The sequence below is a fragment of the Peromyscus eremicus genome, chromosome 4 (assembly GCF_949786415.1).
Source record: "Peromyscus eremicus chromosome 4, PerEre_H2_v1, whole genome shotgun sequence".
NCBI classification, from domain to species: Eukaryota; Metazoa; Chordata; class Mammalia; order Rodentia; family Cricetidae; genus Peromyscus; species Peromyscus eremicus.
Window position 1 is genome coordinate 14,704,492 of NC_081419.1, and position 25,794 is coordinate 14,730,285.

General features: G+C 48.1%; 1 protein-coding gene and 1 long non-coding RNA gene across 2 annotated transcripts; one reads left to right on the forward strand and one right to left on the reverse strand.

Moving 5' to 3' along the window:
* Positions 1-739: 739 nt before the first annotated feature.
* LOC131909037 (uncharacterized) lies at positions 740-5,855 on the reverse strand. The gene is made up of 2 exons (XR_009378727.1): positions 5,345-5,855; positions 740-1,041 (listed from the first exon to the last, which is right to left on the reverse strand). It is a non-coding gene; the product is annotated as an uncharacterized LOC131909037 (long non-coding RNA).
* Positions 5,816-25,729, forward strand: Man1b1 (mannosidase alpha class 1B member 1). Its single transcript, XM_059260295.1, has 13 exons — positions 5,816-6,166; positions 6,644-6,752; positions 7,705-7,820; positions 11,019-11,173; positions 13,364-13,473; positions 15,833-16,018; positions 17,707-17,855; positions 18,158-18,346; positions 21,406-21,596; positions 21,940-22,060; positions 22,591-22,788; positions 22,872-23,003; positions 23,793-25,729. The coding sequence occupies exons 1-13, from the start codon at positions 6,056-6,058 to the stop codon at positions 23,994-23,996; spliced, it is 1,971 nt and encodes a 656-aa protein (XP_059116278.1). The 5' UTR covers positions 5,816-6,055; the 3' UTR covers positions 23,997-25,729.
* The last annotated feature ends 65 nt before the right edge of the window (positions 25,730-25,794 follow it).

Genomic DNA, 25,794 nt, shown 5'->3' on the forward strand with positions numbered 1-25,794 from the left:
AAAACAAAAACAAAAACCAAACCAAAACAAAAACCTAGGCATCCATCTTGGTACCCACTAGCTGTTTGTCTCTGACTTCAGTCCCTGGAAGATAATTTCTCAGTAACCCTGACTCAGTGACCCACCCCCCACATACCCAGAAATGTACAGCAGTGACCATCTACTTGTTATGACTGACATGCTTTTTCCTTTTTTTTTTTTTTTTGGTTTTTCGAGACAAGGTTTCTCTGTGTAGTTTTGGAGCCTGTCCTGGAACTCGCTCTGTAGACCAGGCTGGCCTCGAACTCACAGAGATCCACCTGCCTCTGCCTTCCGAGTGCTGGGATTAAAGGCATGCACCACCAATGCCTGGCCCTAATAAACTCTTATAGTGGGTTTTGTTGTACCTCGTGGCTTTTCTCGCAGGGTAAACAGTGCCACATAATAACTAACACTTCCCCCAGGGACTGAAGAGATGGTTCTGTGACTAAGAATACTGATTTCTTTTCCAGAGGACTCAGGTTTGAGTCCCAGCACCCACATCAGACAGCTAACAATCATCTGAAACTCCAGTCCCAGAAGAAACAATGCCCTCTTCTGGCCTTCATGGGCACTGCACACAAATCATGTGCATATGTGCCTGCAAAACTTCCACATACATAAAATAAAGAAAAATGCCTGGTCTACAGAGCAAGTTCCAGGACAGCCAGAGGTTCAAGTGAAACCCTGTCTTGAAAAAACAAAATAAATAAAAATCTCAAAAAAAAAGAAAGATTTATTTAAAAAGAAAATCCTTCCCTTGCCCACCTTCTCACGTCAGTCTCAAGTTTGGCTCAGAGATTGTTGTCTAGCAGTAATCAATAAATCTTTTACTTACAATTGGATTGCGTCTATAGTCTTTTCCCAGGGGTCAGAACTCCGTAACACCAAGAGCTACATAAAAAGCCTGGCAGGGCAGCATATGTCTGTAATTACAGAGCTGAGTGGAGACAGGTGGACCACAGAGGCTCACTGACCAACCGGTCTAGCAGAAACAGCAAGCTCCAGGTTCAGCGAGAGACCCTGTTTAGAAAACAAGGTGGAGAAACAGTTGACGCAGAGCCTCATTGACCTCTGTCCTCCACAAGTGCATACATTAATGGCCATATCCTCAGAGAGAGAAAAGAGAGAGAGCAGAGAGAAAGAGAGAGGGAGCTACTGAGGTCTGAGCAAGGGTTTTGCTACTCTCTTTACATTTGTAAAATGTTTCTCAGAACAAATATCTTACTATTCCAGAGTAATTACATGTATAAATTCCTATCAAATGTGAGTTCACTTATCCTGAATAAGGATTGAGATTTAAAGGCCTTGCCATGTTCTTTATGGTCATAGGATTTTCCCCAGGATGAATTCTCTAATGCTGAATCCAGCGTAAATAACTATTAAGGGCCATAGCTCGTGTATTAGTTACTTTTTGTTACTCAGCTAAAACACCATGGCCTGGCAGTAGTGGTGAGGCATGGCAGCAGGCAGCCAGAGCCAGAAGTTAAGAGAGCACATCTCCATCCACACACAGGAAGCAGGGAACAAAGTAAAGTGGGGTGAGGCTATGAACTGTCAAAGTCCACCCCCAGTAACATACTTCCTCCAGCAAGACTTCCTCCTAAAGTTTCCACGATGTCCCCCAAACAGCCCCACCAACTGGAGACCAATTGTTAAAATACTTGAGCCTGTCAAGAGACATTTCTCCATTCAAACTACCACACTTGTAGACTTTCTGGAATGGACTATTTGGTCTCCAGTAACTGGACTTCATAAAGGCTTTGCTACATACTTTCCTAATGTGGAGTTTTTATGAAGTCTTTGACGTTCGGTAAGGTTTGAGGGACTGTTAGAGGACTGGCCATGTTTTACACTTCTAGGGGTTCCCCTCTGAAGTTGAATAAGGACCAACCTTAGAATAAAGTCTTGGATATTATTTTTGTATTCGAAGTGTTTCTTTCTATTGGGGAATGTGAAGATAAGGACTCAAGAATAACTCCAGAGTTTAGAGGCCCGAGAAGCGGGAAGAACGCTGGCTTGACCTTATGAGAAGAGAGGTGGATGTATCAGATGAGGGTCTTTTTGTTGGTGGTGGTTGTTTTTGCTTGAGACAGGGCTTCACCATGTCTCCCAGGCTAACGCTGAACTCACTGTGTAGTTTAGACTAACCTCAAGCTCAGTGAGTCTCCTGTCTCAGCCACCAAGTCTGGACTCGAACTCAAAATCCTGCTGCCCTAGCCCCCAGAGTGTTGGGATCGCAGGGGTGTGCCATTATTCCTGCCAGATTTTAAATTACTGTTTCATATAGGTATCTCTACATTTTCCACTTCTTGAGTTGGTTTTGGCAACTTGTATCTTATTAGGAATTTCCCTAGTTCACCTAAGGTTCTTGATGCATGAGTATACTTTGTCCTAGTCTCTTATTTTTCTCTCTCCCTCCCCCTCTCCTTTTTTCCCTCTTTTCCTCTCTTCCCCCGCCCTCTTCCATCCTCCCCAACTTGCTTTGAACTTCAGATCCTCCTGTGTCTGAATCCCAAGCACTGACATTATAGATGTGGGCTACAGCTAGCCCACCCCAAGTTTGTTAGTGTGGAAACTTTTAAGACTTTCCATCTCTTCTATTTTGAAAGTTTATAGTCAAAATTTCCCCCTCTAAAAGTCCTCACTGCATCTTAAGTTTTTCCTAATATATATATTTTAATTATGTCTGTCTGTGGGCACATGAGTGAAGGTGCTCATGGAGGACAGAGACGTTAGGTACCCTGGCCCTAGAGTTACAGGAGGAGGGTGTAAGGTGCATGATGAGGGAACCAAACCCTGATTCTCAATCGAGAAACCATCTCTCTAGCCCCTCCTATCTTTTTTCATTTGATTCAAAATTATTTTCTTTCTTTTTTTGAGACAGGATTTCTCTGTGTAGCTTTGGAGCCTGTCCTGGAACTCACTCTATAGCTCAGGCTGGCCTCGAACTCACAGAGATCTGCCTGGCTCTGCCTCCTGAGTGTCGGGATTAAAGGTGTGCACCACCATTGCCTGGCCTTAGTGATTTTTTTTAAAAATCTGATTTATTTAGAATGGTGTTCATTTAAACTTCTCAAATATTTGATTTCTACTTTTTTTTATTTTAAGTTCTACTGTAGCTAAAAATAAGCTGTGTGATTTAAATCTTTTCAAATTTATTTGGACTTCTTTTAGGTCTTATGGCCTATGATGAGTGTCTGTGCACTTAAAGGTCAAAGTACAACTTCCTGTTGTTGAGGCTGTGTGACAGGTCAAATGGTTGCTAGCACTGGACTGGTCTCTCTGTCTCTCATCTTGCTCCCTCTCAGCCCTTCCCCTTCCTTTTCTCTTTCCTTTCTCCGCTACTCAGCCAGGGTGCTCTGACAAACTGCTTTGTGTGTTTCTTTCTCAATAGAGCTTGAATTCCCAGTCCTCCTCCTCTACCTCCCAAATGCCAGGGTTACCGGCACAGAGCACAACCGAATCTGGCTCTAAATACTGGTTTTGGTATGTTTGTTCCTTATTTAAGTTCTGGAAGGTTTTTAATCTTATAGTTTTGGTGTGTATGGGTTTGTCTATTCGTTTGCTTTGTTTTTTGAGACAGGGCCCTGACAGTCCTGGAACTCAGATTTACCTGCCTCTGCCTTCCAACTACTGAGATTAAAGTCAAATGCCACCATGCCCAGCCTTTTTTAAAAATTATTTATTTTATATATGTATATATACATATATGTATTTTTTTTTTACATCCCAACTGCAGTTCCCCCTTCCTCTTCTCTTCCCAGGCCCTCCCCCAACCTGCCCTTTGCTGCACCCCCATCCACTTATCCATTTCTATTCAGAAAAGTACAGGCTTCCCATGGATATTAACCAAACATAGCATATCAAGTTTCAGTAAGATTAAGCACCTCCCCTCGTATTAAGGTTGGACAAGGCAACGCAGTTTGAGGAAGAGGGTCCCAAAAGCTGACAAAAGAGTCAGACACAGCCCCTGCTCTCACTGTTAGGAGTCCTACAAGAAGATCAAGCTACACAACTCTAACTTTTTTGGGGGTCTTGTTTTTGTTTTTGCTTTTCGAGACAGGGTTTCTCTGTGTAGTTTTTGGTGCCTGTCCTGGATCTCATTCTGTAGACCAGGCGGGCCTCGAACTCACAGAGATCTGCCTGGCTCTGCCTCCCGAGTGCTGGAATTAAAGGTATGTGTCACCAACACCTGGCCATCTGATATTTTTTTTTTAAATTAAGCAAAGAAAGAAAAATAAACAAACAAATAAATAACCACAGAAGGAAGGAAGGATAAAGAAAGGGAGAAAGAAAAGACTGGGCTGGAGATGGTTCAGTGGTTAAGAGCACTGGCTGCTCTTCCAGGGGACGCCACAGGTAGCTCACAATTGCCTGTAACTCCAGTTCTAGGGAGCTGACACCCTCACAGAGAACTACAACACAGGCAAAACACTAATGCACATTAACAACAACAACAAAAAAGACAAAGTTTCATTCTGTGGCCACTGGCTTGGAACTCAAGGCTAGCCTTGAAATTGTAGTGCTCCTTCCTCACCCTCTGGAGTAGTACCATTCCATATCTGGGCACAGATAAGGGTGTTGCTGCTGCTGGCATTAGGGTACTAATGAGAAGGCTGAGGTTACCTATCATTGCCCTCTGTGGCTGACTTGGTTTTCCTCTCTCAAACTCCCTCAAGTCCTTAATTGATGCTAAATCTGAACCTTGACAAGGATTTGTCCCACAATGGATTACCATTCATTCTTGCCTGGCTTGAATTGTAATATTTTTAGCTACAGATTCATTTTATTAGTCTAACAAACTCCTCCTTCTTGGCGATGGTGGTGATATGCCTTTAATCCCAGCACTTGGGAGGCAGAGGCAGGCGGATCTCTGTGAGTTCATGGCCAGTCTGGTCTACAGAGTGAGATCCACGACAGCCAGGGCAGTTACACAGAGAGACCCTGTCTCGAAATACCAAAACTCCTCCTTCCTATTGTCTCTCTCAAGGTTTATTCTTTAACTTTGAGCTCTAACTAGCCCTTTAGGATTCCAAGTGCCATCTCATGGTCATGAGCAGCAGCAGCAGCAACAGCACTTGGAAATACGCAGACCTGGCTCCAGAACGCCACCTTAATTTTAGGAAGATATGCAGACCTCCAAATTATCGCACCATTTGTCATGATTTCAAGAACCAACATTTGAGGGCACTGTTGTAACTGACAGATCGAGACCAAGGGCCTAAAGTAGGGAAGGAGGCACGGGATCAGCAGTCTTCTGTAAACCAAATGCTCACTGAGCAGGGAACCCTCTAAGCTGTTGGGAAGCAGCAGTTTCACCCACCCGACAGTGGGCAGTTTTGCCGTTTTGGGTGTTTTCCTCGAGGGAACCACGCGCACGGCCAAGTGCAGTCGTTGTACACACGTAGCCAAGTCCGTGGGGCTCGGAGTGGAATGGTCGAAAAAAAGACCGCTCTCGGGCCGCAGCGACGAGAAAGAAAGGGCCGCGGCCTCAGGACGCAGAGCCAGGCCCGGCCTCAGCAGGGCCGCCCCTTCCCTCGGCCGGGAGTTCTGCGTTTCACCTCCAGGCGCGGCAGGTGGACACCGGGCCTAGCTCCCCGAGACCGAGCGCGAGGATCCTTCCGGCCAGGATGTCTCCATCTCAAGGGAGGCCGAACTGCGACGAGGACCACACCCGCAGGCAGTAGCCGGCCCGCCCCCATCAGGGAGCCAGCCGGACGACTACGCCAGCGCACGTGGACGCGGTGCAGTGACGTAAGGACGCGACGAAATCGCGTCAGAGCGGTGCAGGGGCCGGGCATCCTGACGCCAGCGACTCCCCAGGAAGTAACCGCTCAAGGCCGTACGCATGCGCGGTGCTTAGGCTAGGGCTGTGCGCTTGCGCGATGACCGCCAAGACGCGGCGCCTGCGTACTGGTGTCCAGGGCGATGGGCGGGGTGTGGACGCCTTCGCGATGGCAGCCCGCGGTCCTTCCCAGACTTGGGTTTCCTGACGCCTCCAGCAAGCGAGGTCTCTTGGGCCAGCTTCGCAGTCATGTACCCACCGCCGCCGCCGGCGCCTCACCGGGACTTCATCTCGGTGACGCTGAGCCTGGGCGAGAGCTACGACAACAGCAAGAGCCGGCGGCGGCGCTCATGCTGGAGGGTGAGGCAGGGTCCGAGCAGGGGGCGTCCTGCAGGGGCTAGTGTCCAGCTGGCATCTGGACCCTGGCGTCCGGGTCTCTTGCAACTTCTAGAAGTTCCTCTGCCACGTCTGGTTCCCGCGGCTTGGGTCCCGATGTTGTTTGTTGGTTCCCTGTCTAGTGCCAGGTGTTCCTGGTGGTCCTGGGCTGAGGGGCACGGATACAGCATGTATGTAGCCAGATGCAGGGTTCAGTCGACGCCAGAGCCAGATCATGGTGATTTTAGGAGTTTTTCACAGTTGCACGTGCAGCTGCACAGGTGGCGAACTGTGCTTTTGCCACGTATGAGCTAGTGTGCTCTGTCGCCTCTGGTGCTGCCCCAGCAATGGAAACTTTGCTGACAGGGAACTTACCTGTCCTTAAGTAAGGGCGTACCGCAGGGTCTCTCTGATTGCTCTCCTCCGAATCTGTGACAAGTGTCATTTCTGGCTCTTCCTCAGAAATGGAAGCAACTTTCAAGGTTACAGCGGAATGTGATTCTCTTCCTCCTGGGCTTTCTGATTCTCTGTGGATTCCTGTCTTATCTCCAGGCGGCTGACCAGTGGAAAGGTATCAGAAATACCAGTGGTGTTAGGACAGTGGGGAATGCAGGCTGAGGTCAGATATATTCTTGCAATCCAGTCGTAACAGTACCGGGAGGCATGTGTGGTGACAGATGAAGAAATGCAGCTGGAGGGGGGAGGGGGATGGAGGTCAGTAGGACCACCTGGTTGTGCGGCTGACTCTGTAGGCTGCTGTCTAGGTTTTTGGTGCCAACAGTGTTGCCTCTTTCTGTCAGAATATCAGTCAAGAGCATCAGCACAACTCAGGTAAGTGTCCCAACCACTTACAGTGTGTTTGCCAAAGACCAGCAGATTTCCTGAGAGGATGCGGAGGGTCCCTTCTGGGCTTCTCGAGGGTTGCTGCTCTTAGAGACCCAAACAGTGCTGTAAATTGATCAGAACAAGCTGTCTGTTTACCACCATATTCTTTCCAGTTTAGACATTATTAAGTTGATGTGGTTGGGGGTTTGCATGTTGGACTTAAGGATATACTACTCTGCCAAATGCTTGAGAAAAAAACTGATTCAGCCTTGCTGTAGTCCCAGCACTTGGGAAGTAGAGGCAGGAGATTAGGAGTTTGAGGCCAGTCTGAGCTACCTAAAACCCTGCATTTAAAAGTGTGTGTGTGGGCCGGGCGGTGGTGGCGCATGCCTTTAATCCCAGCACTCGGAGGCAGAGCCAGGCGGATCTCTGTGAGTTCGAGGCCAGTCTGGGCTACCAAGTGAGTTCCAGGTAAGGCGCAAAGCTACACAGAGAAACCCTGTCTCGAAAAAACCAAAAAAAAAAAAAAAAAGTGTGTGTGTGTATGTGTGTATGTATGTGTACCAGAATTGATTCCTCTGGACTTTCTTGAATTCAGTACCTTCTAGGAGATCTCACTGACCTGAAACAAATAACACCTGTTTAGGCATCTCGTATGGAGCCTAACTGGCCTTAAGGTGAAAAGTTTTCTCCCACAGCCCTGAGTGGCAGACCTGCAGAAGAACAGAAGATGAGGCCGGAAGTCCCACCGGTCCTACCTGCTCCTCAGAAGGAAAGTGCTAAGCCAGAAGAGTCTCCAGACACAGCCTCTCAGGTATTTCCAGCACAGGCTATGTGGCTTTGTCACTGGGGTCTGTTCTGGAGCATTGCAAGTTGGCAATTACTGCCTCAGAGAGGCCAAAGGCTTTTCCCCCATCACATTCAACCTCACGCTGGCTCAGTTGAGGCTGTCTGTATAAAGTTGGGGGAAGAAGAGGCAGACACTTGCCTCATTCTCTTTGAACACTGATGTGGTCCAGCTCCTGTGTTCGGTGCTGGCTGCCCACTTATGAGGAAAGAGATTTTTCTCTTTGGAGGAACCACAGGAACTCATAGGAAGGGCAGGTGAGAGGCCAGCAACCAATAGGATCAGACAGTTGGCATGTGGCGGAGTGCTGAGAACCGGAGCTATCTGGAGAAATGTTCAAGAAACCCCTGTTTCTGTCTGGGTGGGCAGAGCATGGTTGGAGGAGGTAGATCTTTGTAAAGTGACCTTCTGATGGAGCCAGGCTGGGGAGTAGGGACTGGGATCTGTCCAATTGTGGTTCTTGTGGTGCCTGAGGGGTGTGGACACTGTGCTCAGGAAGCTCTGAGGAGGGAGACTAGGGCCTTGCTTAGGTGGAGATGCTTCCCAGTGGAGGAAGACGCTGCACAGCTAGGTCCTGGTGTGGGAAAGAGGGAGGGTCCCCATGCAGAGGGGCCTGTGAGAAATGAGCGGGAGCCAGTAGGAACACTGAGGTGCAATCTGACTGATGTATTGCTATATAGCTGTATATAGAGGAGGCCACATTGGAGCCATTGTGGGTGGGTGATATTAGAATCACCGGTCAGGGGAGGCATGTCTGGGGAGTCCTGGGTAAAGGCTGCATAGTTGGTCTAGAAGAGGTTTTGGGTACAGCCCAGCCTCCTCCTGGGGTACCCACTCTGAGGAGCTTAGTGTTGTGGGGAGTGGGGCAGATGGAGTGGAGCCTAGAGGTAGGTCAGAGGCAACAAAAGAGGCAGTTGCTGAGAGCTGACTTGTGATAGAGAAGGGCCAGATCCAGATTTCTTGAGAGTTGAGTTGGGGCAGTTGAGTTCCTCTGCACCTCTGAAGCCTTTGGATATCAATTTTTTTTTTTCTCTCCACATAGCCAAGACTACACCTAGCAAGACTTGAACTTCCTCTGTGGGTGGAGTCTTGGGCCCAGGTGGAGGTTTCATATCCCTGTAGGCTGTAGGGTATCATATAAACAGGAAGCCCTTGCTGACATCCACTCTAGGGAACTGCCTCCCCAGTACTGGTTCCTGAGTTAAGAAATAGACACACACTGGCCAGGGATCCAAGCATGGGGTTGTCAGTCCTGGTGAATTTGGGGGTGCCTTCGTTCTATTAGGAGTGTTGTACTTTTTCCTCTTCAGAAAGCTTGTTGTTACTAAGTTGCTGGAGCTCACTAGAAAGTACAGGGAAAGTGGACAGGCCTGTGCTGGCAAGCCCCTTGGTTAGGTCTTAATGGGGAGCGGGTAGAGTTTGGAAAAGGACCATCAGTGTGCCATCCCTATAGGACTGTTGATACAGCTTTTGGGTGACAGACTCGCTTCTAGACAGGTCTGTGTGCACAGGCTAGTTTCCCCATAGTGGTGATGCTTCCAGTTTCTTTGTATTCTTTGGCCTCTGGCTCGTGGAATATCCTAGAAGAGGGAATGCAAAGGTGTTGTGTGATAAAACTTTTCCTGGGGAGATGCAACGCATCAGCTCGCTCCAGAGATAGGAATCTCACAACAGACCAAAGTATGGATACTACCAAAGTCCAACTTGGTGAACCAGTGACTTTTACTGGGGTTACTTACCGTGCAGAAGTGACCCAAAGACAGCTGTATCACCAAAGCCCACCCTAGCATGAGTGACAGCTCACACAAGCAGGGAACCTGGAGCCCAGTGCACAGCCTGCAGACAGCTCAGCAGGTTAAAGAGTCCTTTCCAGGTGCCTCAGTTTCTCCAAACCTCTTCCAGGCAGCTCGGCTGGTTTCTGCTTCTTTCAAGCAGCTTCTCTGGTCTCAGTCTTCTTTGCAGCTTGGCTTCTCTGAGGGTCTTCACTGCAGCTCCTCTCAGCTTTTATTGCTTACTCTGGCAGAGAAGGGCTGAGAGAGTCTGGTCCACTTCGGGGCTTCCTGCTTAAGGAGCTTGGGTGCATACTTTTCCTGATCTAAATTTTCCCTTAAGCTGTGATATTGCCAGATGCAAGAGATAAGTATTCTAAGTTTTTCCAGTGGTTGAGTGTGCTGCCCTGTGCAGCTGTATGGACTTGGTCATGTGCTGAGCCTCTGGCATTTCTCTACAGGGAGGGGATAGCTTTCATGTGTATGCTTTAACTGATTCCAGTGTCATCAGAAGGAGAATTGGAGGCTAAGACAGATATAATAGGAAAGCATCCATTGTCACCCTACTCAAGGCAGTTTTTTTAATATTTGGTGTACTTAGTAGATTTAATTGGATATACACATTTGAACACAGCTAGGGATCAGGTATTATGTGGATTTATTTATTTGTTTGTTTGTTTAGTTAGTTAGTTAGTTAGTTAGCTGGCCTCGAACTCAGAGACTAGCCTGCTTCTGCTTCTGGAGTGCTAGAATTAGGTCTGTGTCATGTGCATTTTTATCCTGAGTTTTTGGTATCTTCTATCATGTGAATTTTTATAGCTGGGTCATCCATTGCATGTGTATTTTAACATAATTTACCAAATCATTTATTGAGGATATAAATAAAGCTAAGGATGAGTTTGTGCCTGATCCTGTGGGAGCACAGAATGAGTCTGGGAAGTACACTGTCCTGTTGACAGGCCTGCCCTGGGAGGAAGGTAGCAGTGGGGACCTGGTTCTGTCATTTGCAGCCCTGTGGTTGGTGGGAGCCCAAGGCCTTTTTCACTGTCTCAGATAGAGTGAGGAACCCTGGCTGTCATCCACGGTGTCTTTATCTTTGTCATTCTTATCTCTCTGGGACTGTTTCAGTCTTAAACTGTCCCAACCAGGGCTCTTAACTCTGTGTCCAGACCTGTACTGCCCATTTGGTTTTTCTCCAAGTTCCTAAGCAGCTCATCTCTCAAACCTACAGGCTGCTAAAAAGTGAAACCAATTTCCCACAAGACTTGGTAGAGCACAGCAGCCCACTGTCCTCTCTGGATATGAATTCGAATTTGAGGGACAGAATCTTACGCATTTAGAGAAGCCCAGGCCATGACAGGTGATGTATTTTCACATGTGACTGATTTTGGTTTAGAAACGGCAAAGGCGTTTGCGGCGGGGCCCTCCCCACCTGCAGATCAGGCCCCCCAACACAGTCTCCAAGGATGGGACACAGGATGATGCTAAGGAGAAGGAAACAGCCCTGGAGAATGCTCAGCAGGAAGAAAACACACAGAGAACCATCATCAGGTACGACAGCAGGAGATGGGTCTGAACATACAGTATCTGATGCCAGCCTATCTGGTTTCATTTTAATGAGGATTCATTTTGTCCATGTCATATTTCCCATTTGAAACAGACAGTATTCTAGATGGCTTCAGTTAAATTTTATTATACAGTCAAATTTCAGAGCCACATTTGGTCCATGGCGTTTCTCATGGTGTGCATTTCTGTCTGAGAGCAAGGCTATTCTAAGGAGTGTGAGGGTAGAGGGTCAAAAGGAATGGAGGTAAGGAGGAAAGTGAGACAGCCTTTTTCTGTGGCAGGCAGCTGTGGGGGTGACAAATGGCACCTCCTTTTCTAGCTACTTCTGGCTTGGCAGTGAGCAGAATGAGAGGGCATGGCCTGGTCCCCTGGACTGAGCTGACACCTATTGACCCAACAAGTTTTTTGGTGGCAGGTCTCACAGATGGCTCAGTCCTAGGCGGCTTTCAGCTTCCTTTCCTACTCAGTGTCACACTTGAAAACATCAGGTACAGCTCCACCAGGAGGAGTGCCCTAAGTTCTGAGCCTGCGGAGCCGTTCTGATGATGTGGACCCTGAAGTCCTAGATCCATGAGCACATAGGGAAAGGAGACAGTGTGGAAATATCAGTGCAGAAACATCCCAGGGAGAATAGTGGTCTGGAGAAGCTCTTGGTTGTGTTTGTAGGAGGAAAAAATTCACTTCAGCTTGGTATTGCTTATAATGTGCTCTTTTTTTCTTTTTTAATTGAGATTTATTTTATGTATGTTGATGTGAAGGTGTCAGATCCCTGGAGTTGCAGACAGTTGTGAGCTGCCATGTGGGTGCTGGGAATAGAACCCAGGTCCTCTGGAAGAGCAACCAGTGCTCTTAACCACTGAGCCATCTCTCCAGCGCCCTATAATGTGCTCTTAAAGATAGAAGGAATGAAGGAGTAGTAGCTGAGCCTGGGCCCAGTTCTGCTCAGGTTGTTGAAGAAATCTTTTGAAGTGACAGAGAAGATGAGTCTGGGCCCTATGTAAGCATAACATGCAAATCTGTGAAGCATTCTATGTTATAAAAAAATAAAAAAGCCAGGCAATGGTGACACATGCTTTTAATCCCAGCACTTGAGAGGCAGAGGCAGGTGGATCTCTGTGAGTTTGAGGCCACAGAGTGAGTTCTACAAAGTGAGTTCCAAGATAGTCAACACTACACAGTAAAACCCTGTCTTGAACGCCCCCTCCCCCCCCAAAAAAAAAGAAAGAAAAAAGAAAATCAAGCATGGTAGTGCATACCTTTAATCCCAGTACTTGGTAGGTAAAGGCTGGTAGATATCTGTGAGTTCAAGGCCAGCCTGGTCTACTTAGTAGCAAGCTCCAGGCCAGCCAAGGCTACTCAAAAAGGGGGAGAGAGAGGGCTGGGGAGATAGATTAGAGGTTAAGAACGCTTGTTCTTCTTGCAAAGGACCCAGGTTCAGTTTCCGGGATCCACACAGTGGCTCACAACAATCCATAACCACAGTTCCTAGGGATCTGACTTCTTCCTCTGACCTCTAAGGGCACCAGGTACACACGTGGTACAAGTGCATACATACAGGCAAACGTTCAATACACATAAAATAAAAATTCAGAAAGACAGAAAAAGAAAAATACTATAGCAACAACAAAAGAGAAAGCCTTTGGGTCCACACTTAACCTGGTGTCCAATGGCAAACCTCTGCCTGTCCTTGGTATGCTTGCCATCAGACAGAACCCCAGGTGGACTCTCCAGATGGCGTGCCTGTGAGTAGAGACAGGGCCAGTAAGGCAGCTGCCCTGACTCCTGCACCCGACTAATTTCACTCTGGGTTTATGCAGTAAATTACAGTCACTACCTTGCAGCCTCAGCCTCTAGCCACTGCATCCCTCCACAGGGTTGCTCCTTGAGATTCCCTTCAGATCTCAGGAGCTTCTCTTGCTTAGATCTCTGATCGAGGCTGCTCCTTATACTGCCCTGGAATTGCCTTCTCCACATCCAGATGACTACCCAGGAAGTTCTAGATGACTGTGTGTCAAGATTGGTTGGTTGGTTTCCTGTCACTCTGTACTGTGGCTCCCACAGAGATGAGAGAGCAGGCCTTACCCTGGGAGCAGGCCTTACCCTGGGCACAGTGTGGGAGGGTGTAAACATCAACTGGTTGATCTAGCTGACTGCTTTTCCCCTGCTCCCCCCAAGCTGGCGGGGAGCAGTGATTGAGCCTGAACAGGCCACTGAACTCCCTTCAAAAAGAGCTGAAGCCTCCACCAAACCTCCTTTTCTGGCACCTAGGATATGGAAAGAGCCAGGTGAGTTTTCCTGCCCCCTTGCCTCACCAGAGCCTGTGCCCAAGAGCCTGGGGGTTGACACTCTACATTCTGACCCCTGTGCAGCTCACCCTTCAGTATCCATGCTCTGTCCATGTACTTTGTACAGCCCTTGTGACTGTCTGTGGCTTCTTAGTTCCCTTGATTTTTTTGCCTAAGCACTGAGCTGTCAGAGAGGATACTGTGTTTGAGAAGTTTAATTTTGCCATTCTGCTCCTGGGCCAAGTTGTTCCTTAGCATAAGAAGATGCACAAGATTAAAGTCATACATTTTAATGATAAAGATTCAATAAAATAATTTTTTATTTTGTTTTGTTTTATAGATAGGGTTTCTTTGTGTAGCCCTGACTATACTGGAACTTCCTCTGTAGACCTGGCTGACCTCAAACTGAGAGATCTACCTGCCTGTCTCCGAGTGCTGGGATTAAAGATGTGCATCACCACCGCCACCTGGGCACCAATAAAATAAAATGAATGCCTTGTTAAAGAAACAAAAGAAGCTGGGCATGTGGCACACGCCTTAAATCCTAGCACTTGGGAGGCAGAGGCAGGTGGATCTCTGAATTTGAGGCCAGCCTGGTCTACAAAGTAAGTTCCAGAGCAGCAAGGGCAGTTACACAGAGAAACTCTGTCTCCAAAAAAAAAAAAAAAAAATGGACTGAAGAGATGGTTCAGCAGTTAAGAGCACTTGTTGTTCTTCTAGAGGTCTTGAGTTATTCCCACCAACCATGTGGTGGCTCACAACCATCTATAATGGGATCTGATGCCCTCTTCTGACATGCAGGCATACATGCAGGCAGAGCACTCATACCTTAAAAAAATACATATATAATAAATTTTTAAGAAAATAAGAGAGGGCCGGGCAGTGGTGGTGCAGCACTGGGGAGGCAGAGGCAGGCGGATCTCTGTGAGTTCAAGAGGCTAGCCTGGGCTACAGAGCGAGTTGCAGGATAGGCTCCAAAGCTACACAGAGAAACCTTATCTCTTTTCTTTTTTTTTTTGAGCTGAGGATTGAACCCAGGGCCTTGCTTTTGCTAGTCAAGCGCTCTACCATTGAGCTAAATCCCCAACCCAAGAAACCTTATCTCAAAAAAAAAAAAAATTAATAATAATAATGAAAGAAAATAAGAGGGGCTGGAGAGATGGCCCAGTGTTTAAGAGCATATGCTGTTCTTCCAGAGGACCTGGGTTCAGTTCTCAGCACCCACATGGCAGCTCACAACTGCCTGTAACTCCAAGATCTGACACCCTCACACAGACATACATGCAGGCAAAACACCAGTGCACATAAAATAGAAAATAAATAAAAATTTAAAAAAAAAGAAAGAAAAGGAACTAAGAGACACAAGTGTCCCTTGATATATCAACTTATTTCTAGACCTAATAGGTCTTTGAGCTGGTCTGTGGGTCACTGGGATTGTAGCATCGTTTATTGAGGTCTGCATGGTCCTAGCCTTGTGCTAAGAGCTCTGTGTGTACCAGCCCATTTCCATTCTCACAGTGTACCTAGCCTGTTTATGTTACGATGTTCTTTGAGGTAAGAGATATCTACATAGCTCCATTGTACATATAGAAACTGAGACTCTGGCTAGTCCTGCTGGGGCCCACTTACAGGAAGCTGAAACTTCTGAGTCCTGGTACCACTTGTTGGGGCATACAGAGACCACTGTTTTAGGAGTGGTCAAGCCATGTCAATCAACAGGAACGCTAGAACCTGGTGGGAAGAGGCATGTGGTGTGGCACCCTACAGACTGCTATGTGCTGCCTCGTTTGGGAGAGGAAAGCTCCCCATGGAGGCGAGACACTGTCAGGAGGCCAGATAGGTACTGGTGTATCTGCACCTGCCCCTGCCCCTGCCCCTGCCCCTATGGGACTCTGGAAGCTCATCTGGCTGGATAATATGTGTCCGCCCCTAGGGTGTATATGCCACAGTGCCCAATTGCTGGTTCCTACTTCTTCCTAAGTTCACATTCCACAGTCTGGTGGCCAGACTCTGCATTCACCATCTGCTTCAAAGGGCATTGCTGTGCAGTGTTGTGGTGGACCATAGGAATGCTGCCCTATTCCCCTCGAACAGAGAGGGACCTGAGGGCCTAGTGCCATCGAGTGTGGCCTCTAGAAGGCTTGCTTGCTGATCGCTGTGTATATTGCTGAGGGTCTAGGGCTGTGCTTTGGCCTCAGCTATCACTGCTTCACTGTAACTCATCCTACCCTTTTTACACTAATGGTTCTGGCCAGGATCTGTCTCAGTTCATTAACTGAGGGGTCACAGTTGGTCTTTGAAGCCCTGCCAGCCCCAAGAGTGGGACTGTCCCCTACCACTTATGCTTTCTCCTCTCTAGCTGCCCCAAATGAGCGCCAGAAGGGGGTGATTGAGGCCTTCCTCCATGCTTGGAAGGGCTACCGAAAGTTCGCTTGGGGCCACGATGAACTGAAGCCTGTGTCCAAAACTTTCAGTGAGTGGTTTGGCCTGGGCCTCACCCTGATCGATGCCTTGGATACCATGTGGATTTTGGGTCTGAAGCAAGGTATGACTCCTTTTTTGATTGGACTGAGTTTCCATGTGTGACACATAAGCCAAAGCAGTATGTGAGTGCTTCACGTGGGCCACGGATGCTGCTCCATTGGACTTTGGTTTTCTCTTGTCCCGGGTACAGGAAAGTGTGCTTGGTGTGTTCAGAGCCTGTTTCTCATCCAGCCACTCACTCAGAGCAGCCATCTCTTGTCTCCTGAATTGCTGAGGGTGGCCTTGGGATCTCATCCAGTCTGCTCTGATGCAGTAAGGGGGCTGGACTTGGCTCTGTCTCTCCAAAATGTCCTCCTTAGTTATGCAGATCCTATTTAATTTGTTAGTGTGGGTCCTTAATCATTTCTAAATTGATAATTGTTTTTATTTTAATTTTTTTATTTTAAAAGATTTATTATTCTTAATCGTGTGTAGGCATGCGTGTCTGCATGCAGGTATGTGCATTTGAGTACAGGTGCCCTTGCAAAGCCAGAGACATCAGATCCTCTAGAGCTGGAGTTACAGAGTTATGAGTCTCCTTGGGTGCTGAGAACTTTCCTACAAGAGCAGCAAGTACTCTTAACTGCTAAGCTATTACTCCAGCCCCAAACTGATAGTTTAAACATCGCTTAACTGCTTGAGTGGCTTGATGGCCGCCAGTGAGTCCCTCATGGCTCCTTGTGTCACAGTGTCTGGTGGGACTGTTTATGCTTTTCAGGGCTGCTCCATGGGAGAGCCTTTCCCTGCAGAAACCTTTTGTTTTGGGATTGTTAAATGTATTGTTTTTGTGTGTCTGTGTGTGGGTGCTTGTGTGTATTCCAGCACACATGTATAGGTCAGAGGCCAACTTTTGGGAGTTGGTTTTCTCTTTACAACATGTGGGTTCCAGGGATTGAACCTAGGTAGTCAGACTTGGTGGAAAGTGGGTAACTGACCACCTCACCTATCCTGTTTGTTAAGACAGGTCTATGGTAGCATAGGCTGACCTTGAACTCCATGTATAGCTGAAGATGACTACCTCCATGGTATGCTATACCATGCCTGGCTGGTTTTTTTGTTTGTTTGTTTGTTTGGTTGGTTGGTTTGGTTTGGTTTTTTAAAAATGTCTTGGGGGGATAGAGAGATGGCTCAATGGTTAAGAGCATTGGCTGCTCTTCCAAAGGACCAGGTTCCGTTTCCAGCACCCACATGGCAGCTCACAGCTGTCTGTAACTTCAGTTGCAGAGGACCTGGTGCCCACATGTCGTACACAGACATTCATACAGGTAAAACATCTGTACACATAAAATTAAAATCTCAAGATATATTTTAAAACAGCATCTTGGGAGACTGAAGAGATGGCTCAGTGGTTAAGGTCCTCTTCCAGAGGACCCAGGTTTGGTTCCCACCACCCATCTGTAACCCCATTTCCAGGGGGAATCTGACACCTTCTCCTAGGCTCTGCAGGCATTGCACATCCTTGGTGTACAGACATATATGAACACAAAACACCCATATACATAAAGATAAATAAAATAAAAAACAGGGTCTTAGTATATAGCTTTGGCTGGCCCAGAAGGTACTGTGTAGCCCCTGGCCTTGAACTTTGGGCAATCGTCCTGCCTCAGCCTCCCAAGTGCTAGGATTACAGGCCTGTGCCCCCACACTTTGCTTGTCGTAGAATGACAGGTTGTAAATTTGTTCCTTTGCCTTCACTCTTTCATTACACAGAATTTAAGGAAGCAAGGAAGTGGGTGTCACAGAAGTTAGACTTCAAGAAAAACGTCGACGTCAACCTGTTTGAGAGTACCATCCGCATCTTAGGGGGCCTGCTGAGTACCTACCACCTATCGGGGGACAGCCTCTTCCTGAGAAAAGCTGTGAGTGTTCCTGGCTGAGGTTTCCCATGACTTGACGTGTGGAATTTGGAGGAGTCATTTCCAGTTTCCTCTTCCAGTACCTTTGAGTTTCTTCTGCATTGGTGTGTATGAGCTGCCACAGTACTATTTTTGGCTACTGTGGTGTGTATATAGGAAGGTCCCTCCGTGCTGGTGCTATAGCCTAGTTTTGCCGTGTGATGGGTTATCAGGGAGCTACCAAACTATGTTTCTCCACTTGGGTACAGATGGGTGACATGTGAAAAAACTCTCAGACTTGAATCTCTGTCGTGCTTTTATGTTAGGAAGATTTTGGAAATCGACTGATGCCTGCCTTCACCACACCCTCCAAGATTCCATACTCTGATGTGAATATTGGCACTGGGTTTGCCCACTCACCCCAGTGGACATCTGATAGCACGGTGGCAGAAGTGACGAGCATTCAGCTGGAGTTCCGGGAACTGTCTCGTCTTACTGGAGATAAGAAGTTCCAGGTAGGGCTGGAGGGATGGCTCAGTGGTTAAGAGCACGTGCTGCTCTTGTAGAAGGACCCGGGTTTAGTTCCCGGAAACGAGGTGATGACTCACCACCCTCTGTTTGTTTGTTTGTTTTGGTTTTTCGAGACAGGGTTTCTCTGTGTAGACCAGGCTGGCCTTGAACTCACAGAGATCCACCTGCCTCTGCCTCCCGAGTGCTGGGATTAAGGATGTGCTCCACCACTGCCCAGTGCACCCTCTGTTCTGTGCTTTTTTGTTTGTTTGCTTGTTTATTTGTTTGTTTGATTTGAGGCATAGTTTCACTGTATTGTTCTGGCTCACCTAAAACTCACTATATAGACCAGGCTAGTCTGGAACTCATGGAAATCCACCTGTGTTTGCCTCCAGAGTACTGGTATTAAAGTGTGAGTCACCACACCTAGTCCTCTTACAACGTCTCTATAACTCCAGTTCCAAGGGTTCTGACACCCTCTTCTGGCCTCCGTGTGCACCAGACTTGCATATGGTGCACATACATACAGGCAAACACTCATACACATAAAACAAAAATAAATATAAGAGGGGAAAAAAGAAAAAACAATTTCAGTGCTTCTCACAAGTATAATTGCTCTGTGTGTGTGAATTTCATTTTTTGTTTCTTTTAAATTGTGTGTGTGTGTGTGTGTGTGTGTGTGTGTGTGTATGTGTACACTTACTGTGGTGCATGTGTGGAGGTCAGAGGACAAGGTGGACTCAGTTCTGTCTTTCTGACTTTATAGACATGGGTTCCCAGGATCAAGCTCAGGTCTCCAGGCTGCATGGCAAGTGCCTTCACCTGCTGGGCCATCTGATTGGTTCTCACTGATTTTCAGTATCTGTTATATAAAACCAGCTATTAATAGCCTCCTCATCTTGTGAAATGGAAATTTGTGCCAATTAAAAACACTGTGCTTCCGCTCCCCAGCCCCTGACAGCTCCAGTCTACTGTCTGTCTCTGTGAGGGAGTATGTACAAGGGACGTGTGTGGGTAGAATCCACACTCTGCCGTCTCCTGATGGCTTTTTCCATTCAGCTTCCTCTGGGTGGCTGCAGTTGTTGGGGTCCTTTCTTGCCCTGCTGTGGTCATCCCACACAGATGACTTCCCTGTGGTCTTGCTGCTATGTACACATTTGGGTTCTTCTAGATCATAGCTGTCCGAGTAACATTGCCATGCATGTGGCATGCAGGTAGCTATTTGAGATTCACTTTCAATTCCTTGAGCTTCATCACTTGAACTGGAATTGCTGGGTCACAGGGTAATGCTGTGTTTACTGTTTCAAAGGATCAGCATGTTTTCCACTGTGACTGCACCATTTTACTTTCCCACCAGTAATAACAAGTCTCCCCACATCATCAACACCATATCAACCTATTTTTTTTTTCTTTCTTTTTCAAGGCAGGGTTTCTCTGTGTAACAGCTCTGGCTGTCCTGGAACTCACTTTGTAGACCAGGCTGGCCTCAAACTCACAGAGATCCGCCAAGCTCTGCTCCTGAGTGCTGGGATTAAAGGCATGAGCCACCACCGCCCTGCCTGATTTTACCTATATTTCCCTAGTGTTGCTGATGCTTATATAACTTTCCTGGAGAAATATCTGTAGAGTTCTTTTGACCTGACATCTCATTTGTTTGTTTTTTCAGACAGGGTTTCTCTGTGTAGCCTTGGCCGTCCTGGATCTCACTCTGTAGACCAGGCTGGCCTTGAACTCACAGAGATCTGCCTGCCTCTGCCTCCTGAGTGCTAGGATTAAAGGGGTGCACCACCACACCCAGCTGCCACCTCTTTTTCTTAGGTGTTAGGGATTAAGTTTAGGGCCTTATACACCCTTGCCAAATGCTCCCAACTTTGAGCTGCATCTTGCATTGCCCCTCAGTCCACTTTCTGAATGGATTAGGATTGTTTTGGGTGGGGGTTGTGGGTCTTCCAGCTTTACTCATTTTCGCGCTCGCGCTCTCTCTCTCTCTCTCTCTCTCTCTCTCTCTCTCTCTCTCTCTCTCTCTGTCATACAATACATCCTGACCACAGTTTCTTCTCCCCAACTCCTCCTCTGTTTCCTTCAGAAATGAGCAGGTCTCCCAGCCCAAGGATATTAAGCATAACAAGATACACTAAGACTAGGTATAAACCGTCATATCAGGGGTTGTGATATACATTATTATGGAAGTCTTGCACTTCTGTAATTGATTTCTAAGTATCCCATTTTATTATTTATGAAATATTTGTGATTTTTCTCACATACAGCTTTTGTTATGTTGATGTGGTCCCTTTTTTGGTTTATTTGGTCTTTTGTGGTGCCAAGGATAGTCGTCTTAGGTCCATGCATACTAGATACTACCAAGTTAACAATCTAACTCATGGTAGTGCCATTTTATTTCTCATTGGTTGAATATGTTGTTGAATTTTTTTTTTAAGATTTATTCATTATATATACACACACCAGAAGAGAGCATCAGATCCCATTATAGATGGTTGTGAGCCACCATGTGGTTGCTGGGAATTGAACTCAGGACCTCTGGAAGAGCAGCCAGTGCTCTTAACCTCTGAGCTATCTCTCCAGCCCTTGTTGAATATTTTTATCAGGAAAAGAAAGAATTAGTTTTCTTCTAATGGTTTGGGGTTGTTTATCTGTTCATTTGTTTGAGACAGATTTTAGTCTGCAGCCCAGGCTGGCCTTGAACTTAATGCAATTCTCTTGAGTTACAGGCCTGAGCTGTCATGCATCAGTTGGTCTGATACTGTTCAATCAATTGAGATCATCCTGTTGATATTTGTGACATTTAGTGATTTTCATGTGCTGAATGAAACCATCCTTGCATTTTGAGTCAAGAGGCATGACAGTTAATATGTTTCTAAATTGCCTTACTAGCATGGTCTGGAGGATCTCTTCTTCCATGTTGGTAAAGAATTTGGTTTTAGTTTTCTTCCTGCGGGTGCTTTCATGTGGCTTTGTAGGACAGGTCAGGAAGTGTCCCTCCTTCCATTTCCTGAAGTTTGGGAAGAACTGACTGGAGTAAGCCCACTTCCCTTGTCTGCTGCAGGAGGCCGTGGAGACAGTGACGAAGCACATCCATTCACTCTCTGGCAAGAAGGACGGGCTGGTGCCCATGTTCATCAACACGAACACTGGCCTCTTCACCCACCCAGGAGTGTTCACCTTGGGTGCCAGGGCTGACAGCTACTACGAATACCTACTGAAGCAGTGGATCCAGGGTGGCAAGAAGGAGACACAGTGAGACCTGACCCACTCACTGCCTTGATGCAGGGCCCCAAGCGTCTGTCCCCATCCTTTGCTAGGAGCCAGCAGTGGTGCAGGTGGTTCGGCTCCCCTACATGAACTTACTTCCCAAATGGCACGAGCCATTCAGCAAGGCCTGCCCTGCGTCCGTGCCCACACGGCAGGTGCTCAAGTCCTGAGCTTTGACTCGGGCTGTGTGTGTAGTATTGCTCCCCAGGGAGGGCAAGGTCTATAGAGCTCATGTATGGGTCAAGCTGAGCAAAGCTCCTGGTCCTGGAGTTCTGAGGAAGACGGTACATGGCCGTGCTCAGAGTAAGCAGACTTGTACTATTGACAGGTTGCTGGAAGACTATGTGAAAGCCATTGAGGGGATAAAAGCACACCTGATACGGCATTCTCAGCCTGGAAAGCTCACCTTCGTGGGAGAACTTGCCCATGGCCGCTTCAGTGCCAAGATGGTAAGTGGTGTGGACTGGCAGAGCCTTCAGGAAGCTACTTCTTTCTTTGTGGCTTCCAAAGCCTTAGGTTTTTCTTTTTTTGCCAGAAGTAACAAGGAAATCTGATCAACGGCTATTTGCCACGGCCACAGGTTGACCTTGCTGCCTGGCTTGACCTGTTCACGTGATAGCCTACAAGCAGAGGCCCCGCATGCCCTGCACTGGCAGGCACAGGCTCCCCAGGGCCAGCTGCCTTCCTTGTGGTCCCTTCTGTGGTTCCCGAAGTGCAGCAGGTCTCTGAAGGCATTTGTGGTAGATTGAAGGGGTCAAGAGCACCTGGGTCAGTATGGCTCCCAGTAGGAGCCTGCACTGTAGTTTCCCCCCTGGATTCTAGGGCACAAAATGCTTTGCCTGGACTTGAGTCTGATATGACAAGTATTGCTTAGCCTCACTGCCCCGGGGCTTCTTCCCTCCAGTTAGGCTAAGTGTGCTTAGTACTGGCCAGGCAGCATGGGCCTAGGTCCAGATGTGAGGAGACACTCTGATTCCAGGACCACTTGGTGTGCTTCCTGCCAGGGACGCTGGCTCTGGGCGTCCATCATGGCCTGCCAGCTGACCACATGGATCTGGCTCAGGCACTCATGGAGACCTGCTACCAGATGAACCGACAGATGGAGACAGGTCTGAGCCCTGAGATTGCACATTTCAACATGTACCCTCGGGCAGATCATAAGGATGTGGAGGTCAAGGTGAGCCTGGGCATGGGCTGCATTTGGGTAGGGGTGATGCTAGCAGGGGTAGATACTACCTGATCCTCTTTGTCTGCCCCTAGCCAGCTGACAGGCACAACCTGCTGCGGCCGGAGACTGTGGAAAGCCTGTTCTATCTGTACCGTGTCACAAGGGACCGCAAGTACCAGGACTGGGGCTGGGAAATCCTGCAGAGCTTCAATAAGTACACACGGGTGAGCTGTTAGGCACCTCTCTGTGGTCTTGGCTGGTGACGGATACAGCTGGGTTCCTGCAAAGCTCTAGCTAGGCCCACCCTTGAGACTGCTGTGGCACAGGATGGGAGGAGCCAGCTTTCTGGGGCCTCTAGTTGGCTGCCCCCTAAGTGTGTGTGACTTAGATAGTGTGGTCATCCTGCTGAGTTCAGTGGCATAGGGGCTCTGTTGTCTTTAGAGGCTTACAGATGTCCACTGTCTCTGGGCTTACTCTCAGAACTCAAGCTTTTCTGAGAAGAGTCTCTTTCTCTTGCCCTGTGGTGCTCATGGTTTATTAAACATGTGCACAGTGACCCAATACTGCCCTCATCCCCGCCATCCCTACCTGGAGTTCATGGCCTGCCTTGCCCTCTCATTGGGAAGGGTTAGGAAAGGTGGTGGAGCTAGACGTGGTAGGTATGACACCCAGCTCTTTGCCCCAAACCTTAATCACTTCATCTTTTTGCCTTTGTCTGCCCTGGGTTTTGTATAACAAGCTAGACCCTGGACATGTCTTGTGGCTGTACCCATGCAGAGTTGGTTTCTGGCCCGGGTTGTTGGCATTTTACAGGGTCCTTGTGGAACTGTAGTTGACCTTGGCTGTTACTTAGGTGGTCGCTAGCCCTGAGCCTACCATGGGGTCATACATGCTGGGGTTGAGCAAGTAGCCTGGGTGGCACCTCTGGCTAGTGGCTCTTCCCAAGGCTTGGCTCTTCATATTGGGCCCAAGCTATGCTCACCCTTTGTCCTCAAGGCTTGGCTCTCACGCAGGTCTCCTCAGGTGGCTATTCTTCTATCAACAACGTCCAGGATTCCCAGAAGCCTAATCCCAGGGACAAGATGGAGAGCTTCTTTTTGGGAGAAACACTGAAGTACCTCTACCTGCTCTTTTCTGATGATCTGGAGCTGCTCAGCCTGGACACCTGTGTGTTCAACACAGAAGCCCATCCCCTACCCATCTGGACTCCTACCTAGGAGGATGGCACCTGGCCTGGGGACTGATGGAGGGCTGAGGTGTGCCTAGTGCTCTGTGGCCTTCACAGGGCCCACATAGTTTTGGGCAGCCATCAAGGGTGGTACTCTTGCCCGGTTCTAGGCCCCTCCTGTCTCAGCTTTTCATGAAGATAGTTGGGGGAGGGGAACAAGAGTCAAATCAGCAGGTATGAGATTCTAGGATTTAGGCTGACTAGTCTACCAGAAGCCTTTGACTTCCTTGAAAACTCATGACTCCTGATTCCTGTGCCCGAATGACCCTGTTGGCTGGCTGCAGGCAGCCCCGTGGTAGTCCCAAGACATCTTATCACCTCCTGGGACCACTCAGGACCCCAGTGCCTGTGTTGAGTTCAGAGTGATAGCCCAAGTCAGTGAGGTGCCGGGCTTGGCCTAGTGGCCTGTGCAAGTCCTGACCCACATGTCTGGTGGGGCATGTGACCTCAAGGGGCCTTGTGGCTTTAGTGTTTACGGGTTGGACTCAGGGATCCTCCTGGCTACCCTACTGGGCTGACAGGGGTTAGAACAGCAGATGTCTTATTTCCAGGATACCCTGGTATAATGTGATTTCTCAGCTGAGATGTAAGTGGACTTGGTCCCACTGTAATGGGTTCTGTGTTGGGGTGGGGGTTGTATCTGTGGACTGGAAAGTCTGGATTGACCTTAAGGGACAGCAAGTTCTCTGGGTAACATTGCAGTAACTGCCCCCTCAAGTCAGAACTGCTGTCCACTTCAGGTCGGAAAAGCTGGGAAGAGCAGACTTTGGGGGACGTTCTGCAAATAGGCCAGAATGCTTGGTTTGTGCTCTCAGAATGGTCTGTGAAGATCACCTGCTGGCTGGTAGGAGTACTTGTATGGAGGGAGGAACACCAGCAGAAGTGTGTCCCTTTCTCGTAATGAGATGCTTGTGCCTTGGTGTCTGAGCCCATGGACATGAGGGTAGAGTAGGCCCTGTCTTTGATCTGTTGTTAGTGGACTGTCCCTGGGCCTTGGCTGGGATTCCCCCATCCAAGACCAGGGTAATTCCATGAAGCAGTGGAGGGTAAACTGGACAGAACCTAAGGCACCTGGGCCTGTGTTCTCTGTGCACCCCAAGATCTGGAGGTTTGACATGCTCACTCCCCATCTACAGCTTGGAGCATCTCAGTGGCAGCCACATTGTGCCTCTGAGGCACAGTAGTTGCCCCAGGGACTTCCTGTCAACTACTTGTACCCCCAAGCCAGCTCTAATCCCAAAGGTGTCTACAAAGAAGGACCTGCCTGGTGACATGTCCTTAGGCCTCATTCTTATGTTTAGAGGCACACTGGGTTGTATCCCTTCCCATTGATGTTGGCTTTTCCCTGTGCTGTCCTCTGGACCAGGAGCACCGTAGACTTGTGAATGGTCACATTTAGGCTTTGCTGAGGCCTAAGCAGTTGAGAAGTATGTATTCTCCGTCTCTTGCCTTGATCTCCCATATGTATTCTGGAGGGCGTGATCAGTACCAAGGGGACAGCAACTGCCCCTGTGGCCCTCCAAAGTTGCTGTGGGTCAAAATAACTAGGTTGAAGATGCCCACAAAGCTGGGAGCTGGTGGCCACATTGAAGCAGACAACATGGGAACAGTCCTGGGAGGGGAGGCTGGTCACCAGGAAAGGCAAATTTCCCTCCCTGTTGCCCGGAAGCACGAAACCTGAGAGCTGGAGTCTGTGCTTAATTAAATGTCTAACTGGTCTCAGCAGGCTGTGTGCTGTGAGTTGTCTTGTCTAGAGCACATTCCAGGATCTCATCCCTCCACACATG

Bases quoted from the DNA above. Each gene is read 5' to 3' on its own strand.
- Man1b1 (XM_059260295.1), top strand. From the start codon at position 6,056: ATGTACCCACCGCCGCCGCCGGCGCCTCACCGGGACTTCATCTCGGTG. The intron at 18,347-21,405 runs GTAGGGCTGGAG...TGTCTGCTGCAG, and splicing joins CTGGAGATAAGAAGTTCCAG to GAGGCCGTGGAGACAGTGAC. The intron at 23,004-23,792 runs GTGAGCTGTTAG...GCTCTCACGCAG, and splicing joins GCTTCAATAAGTACACACGG to GTCTCCTCAGGTGGCTATTC.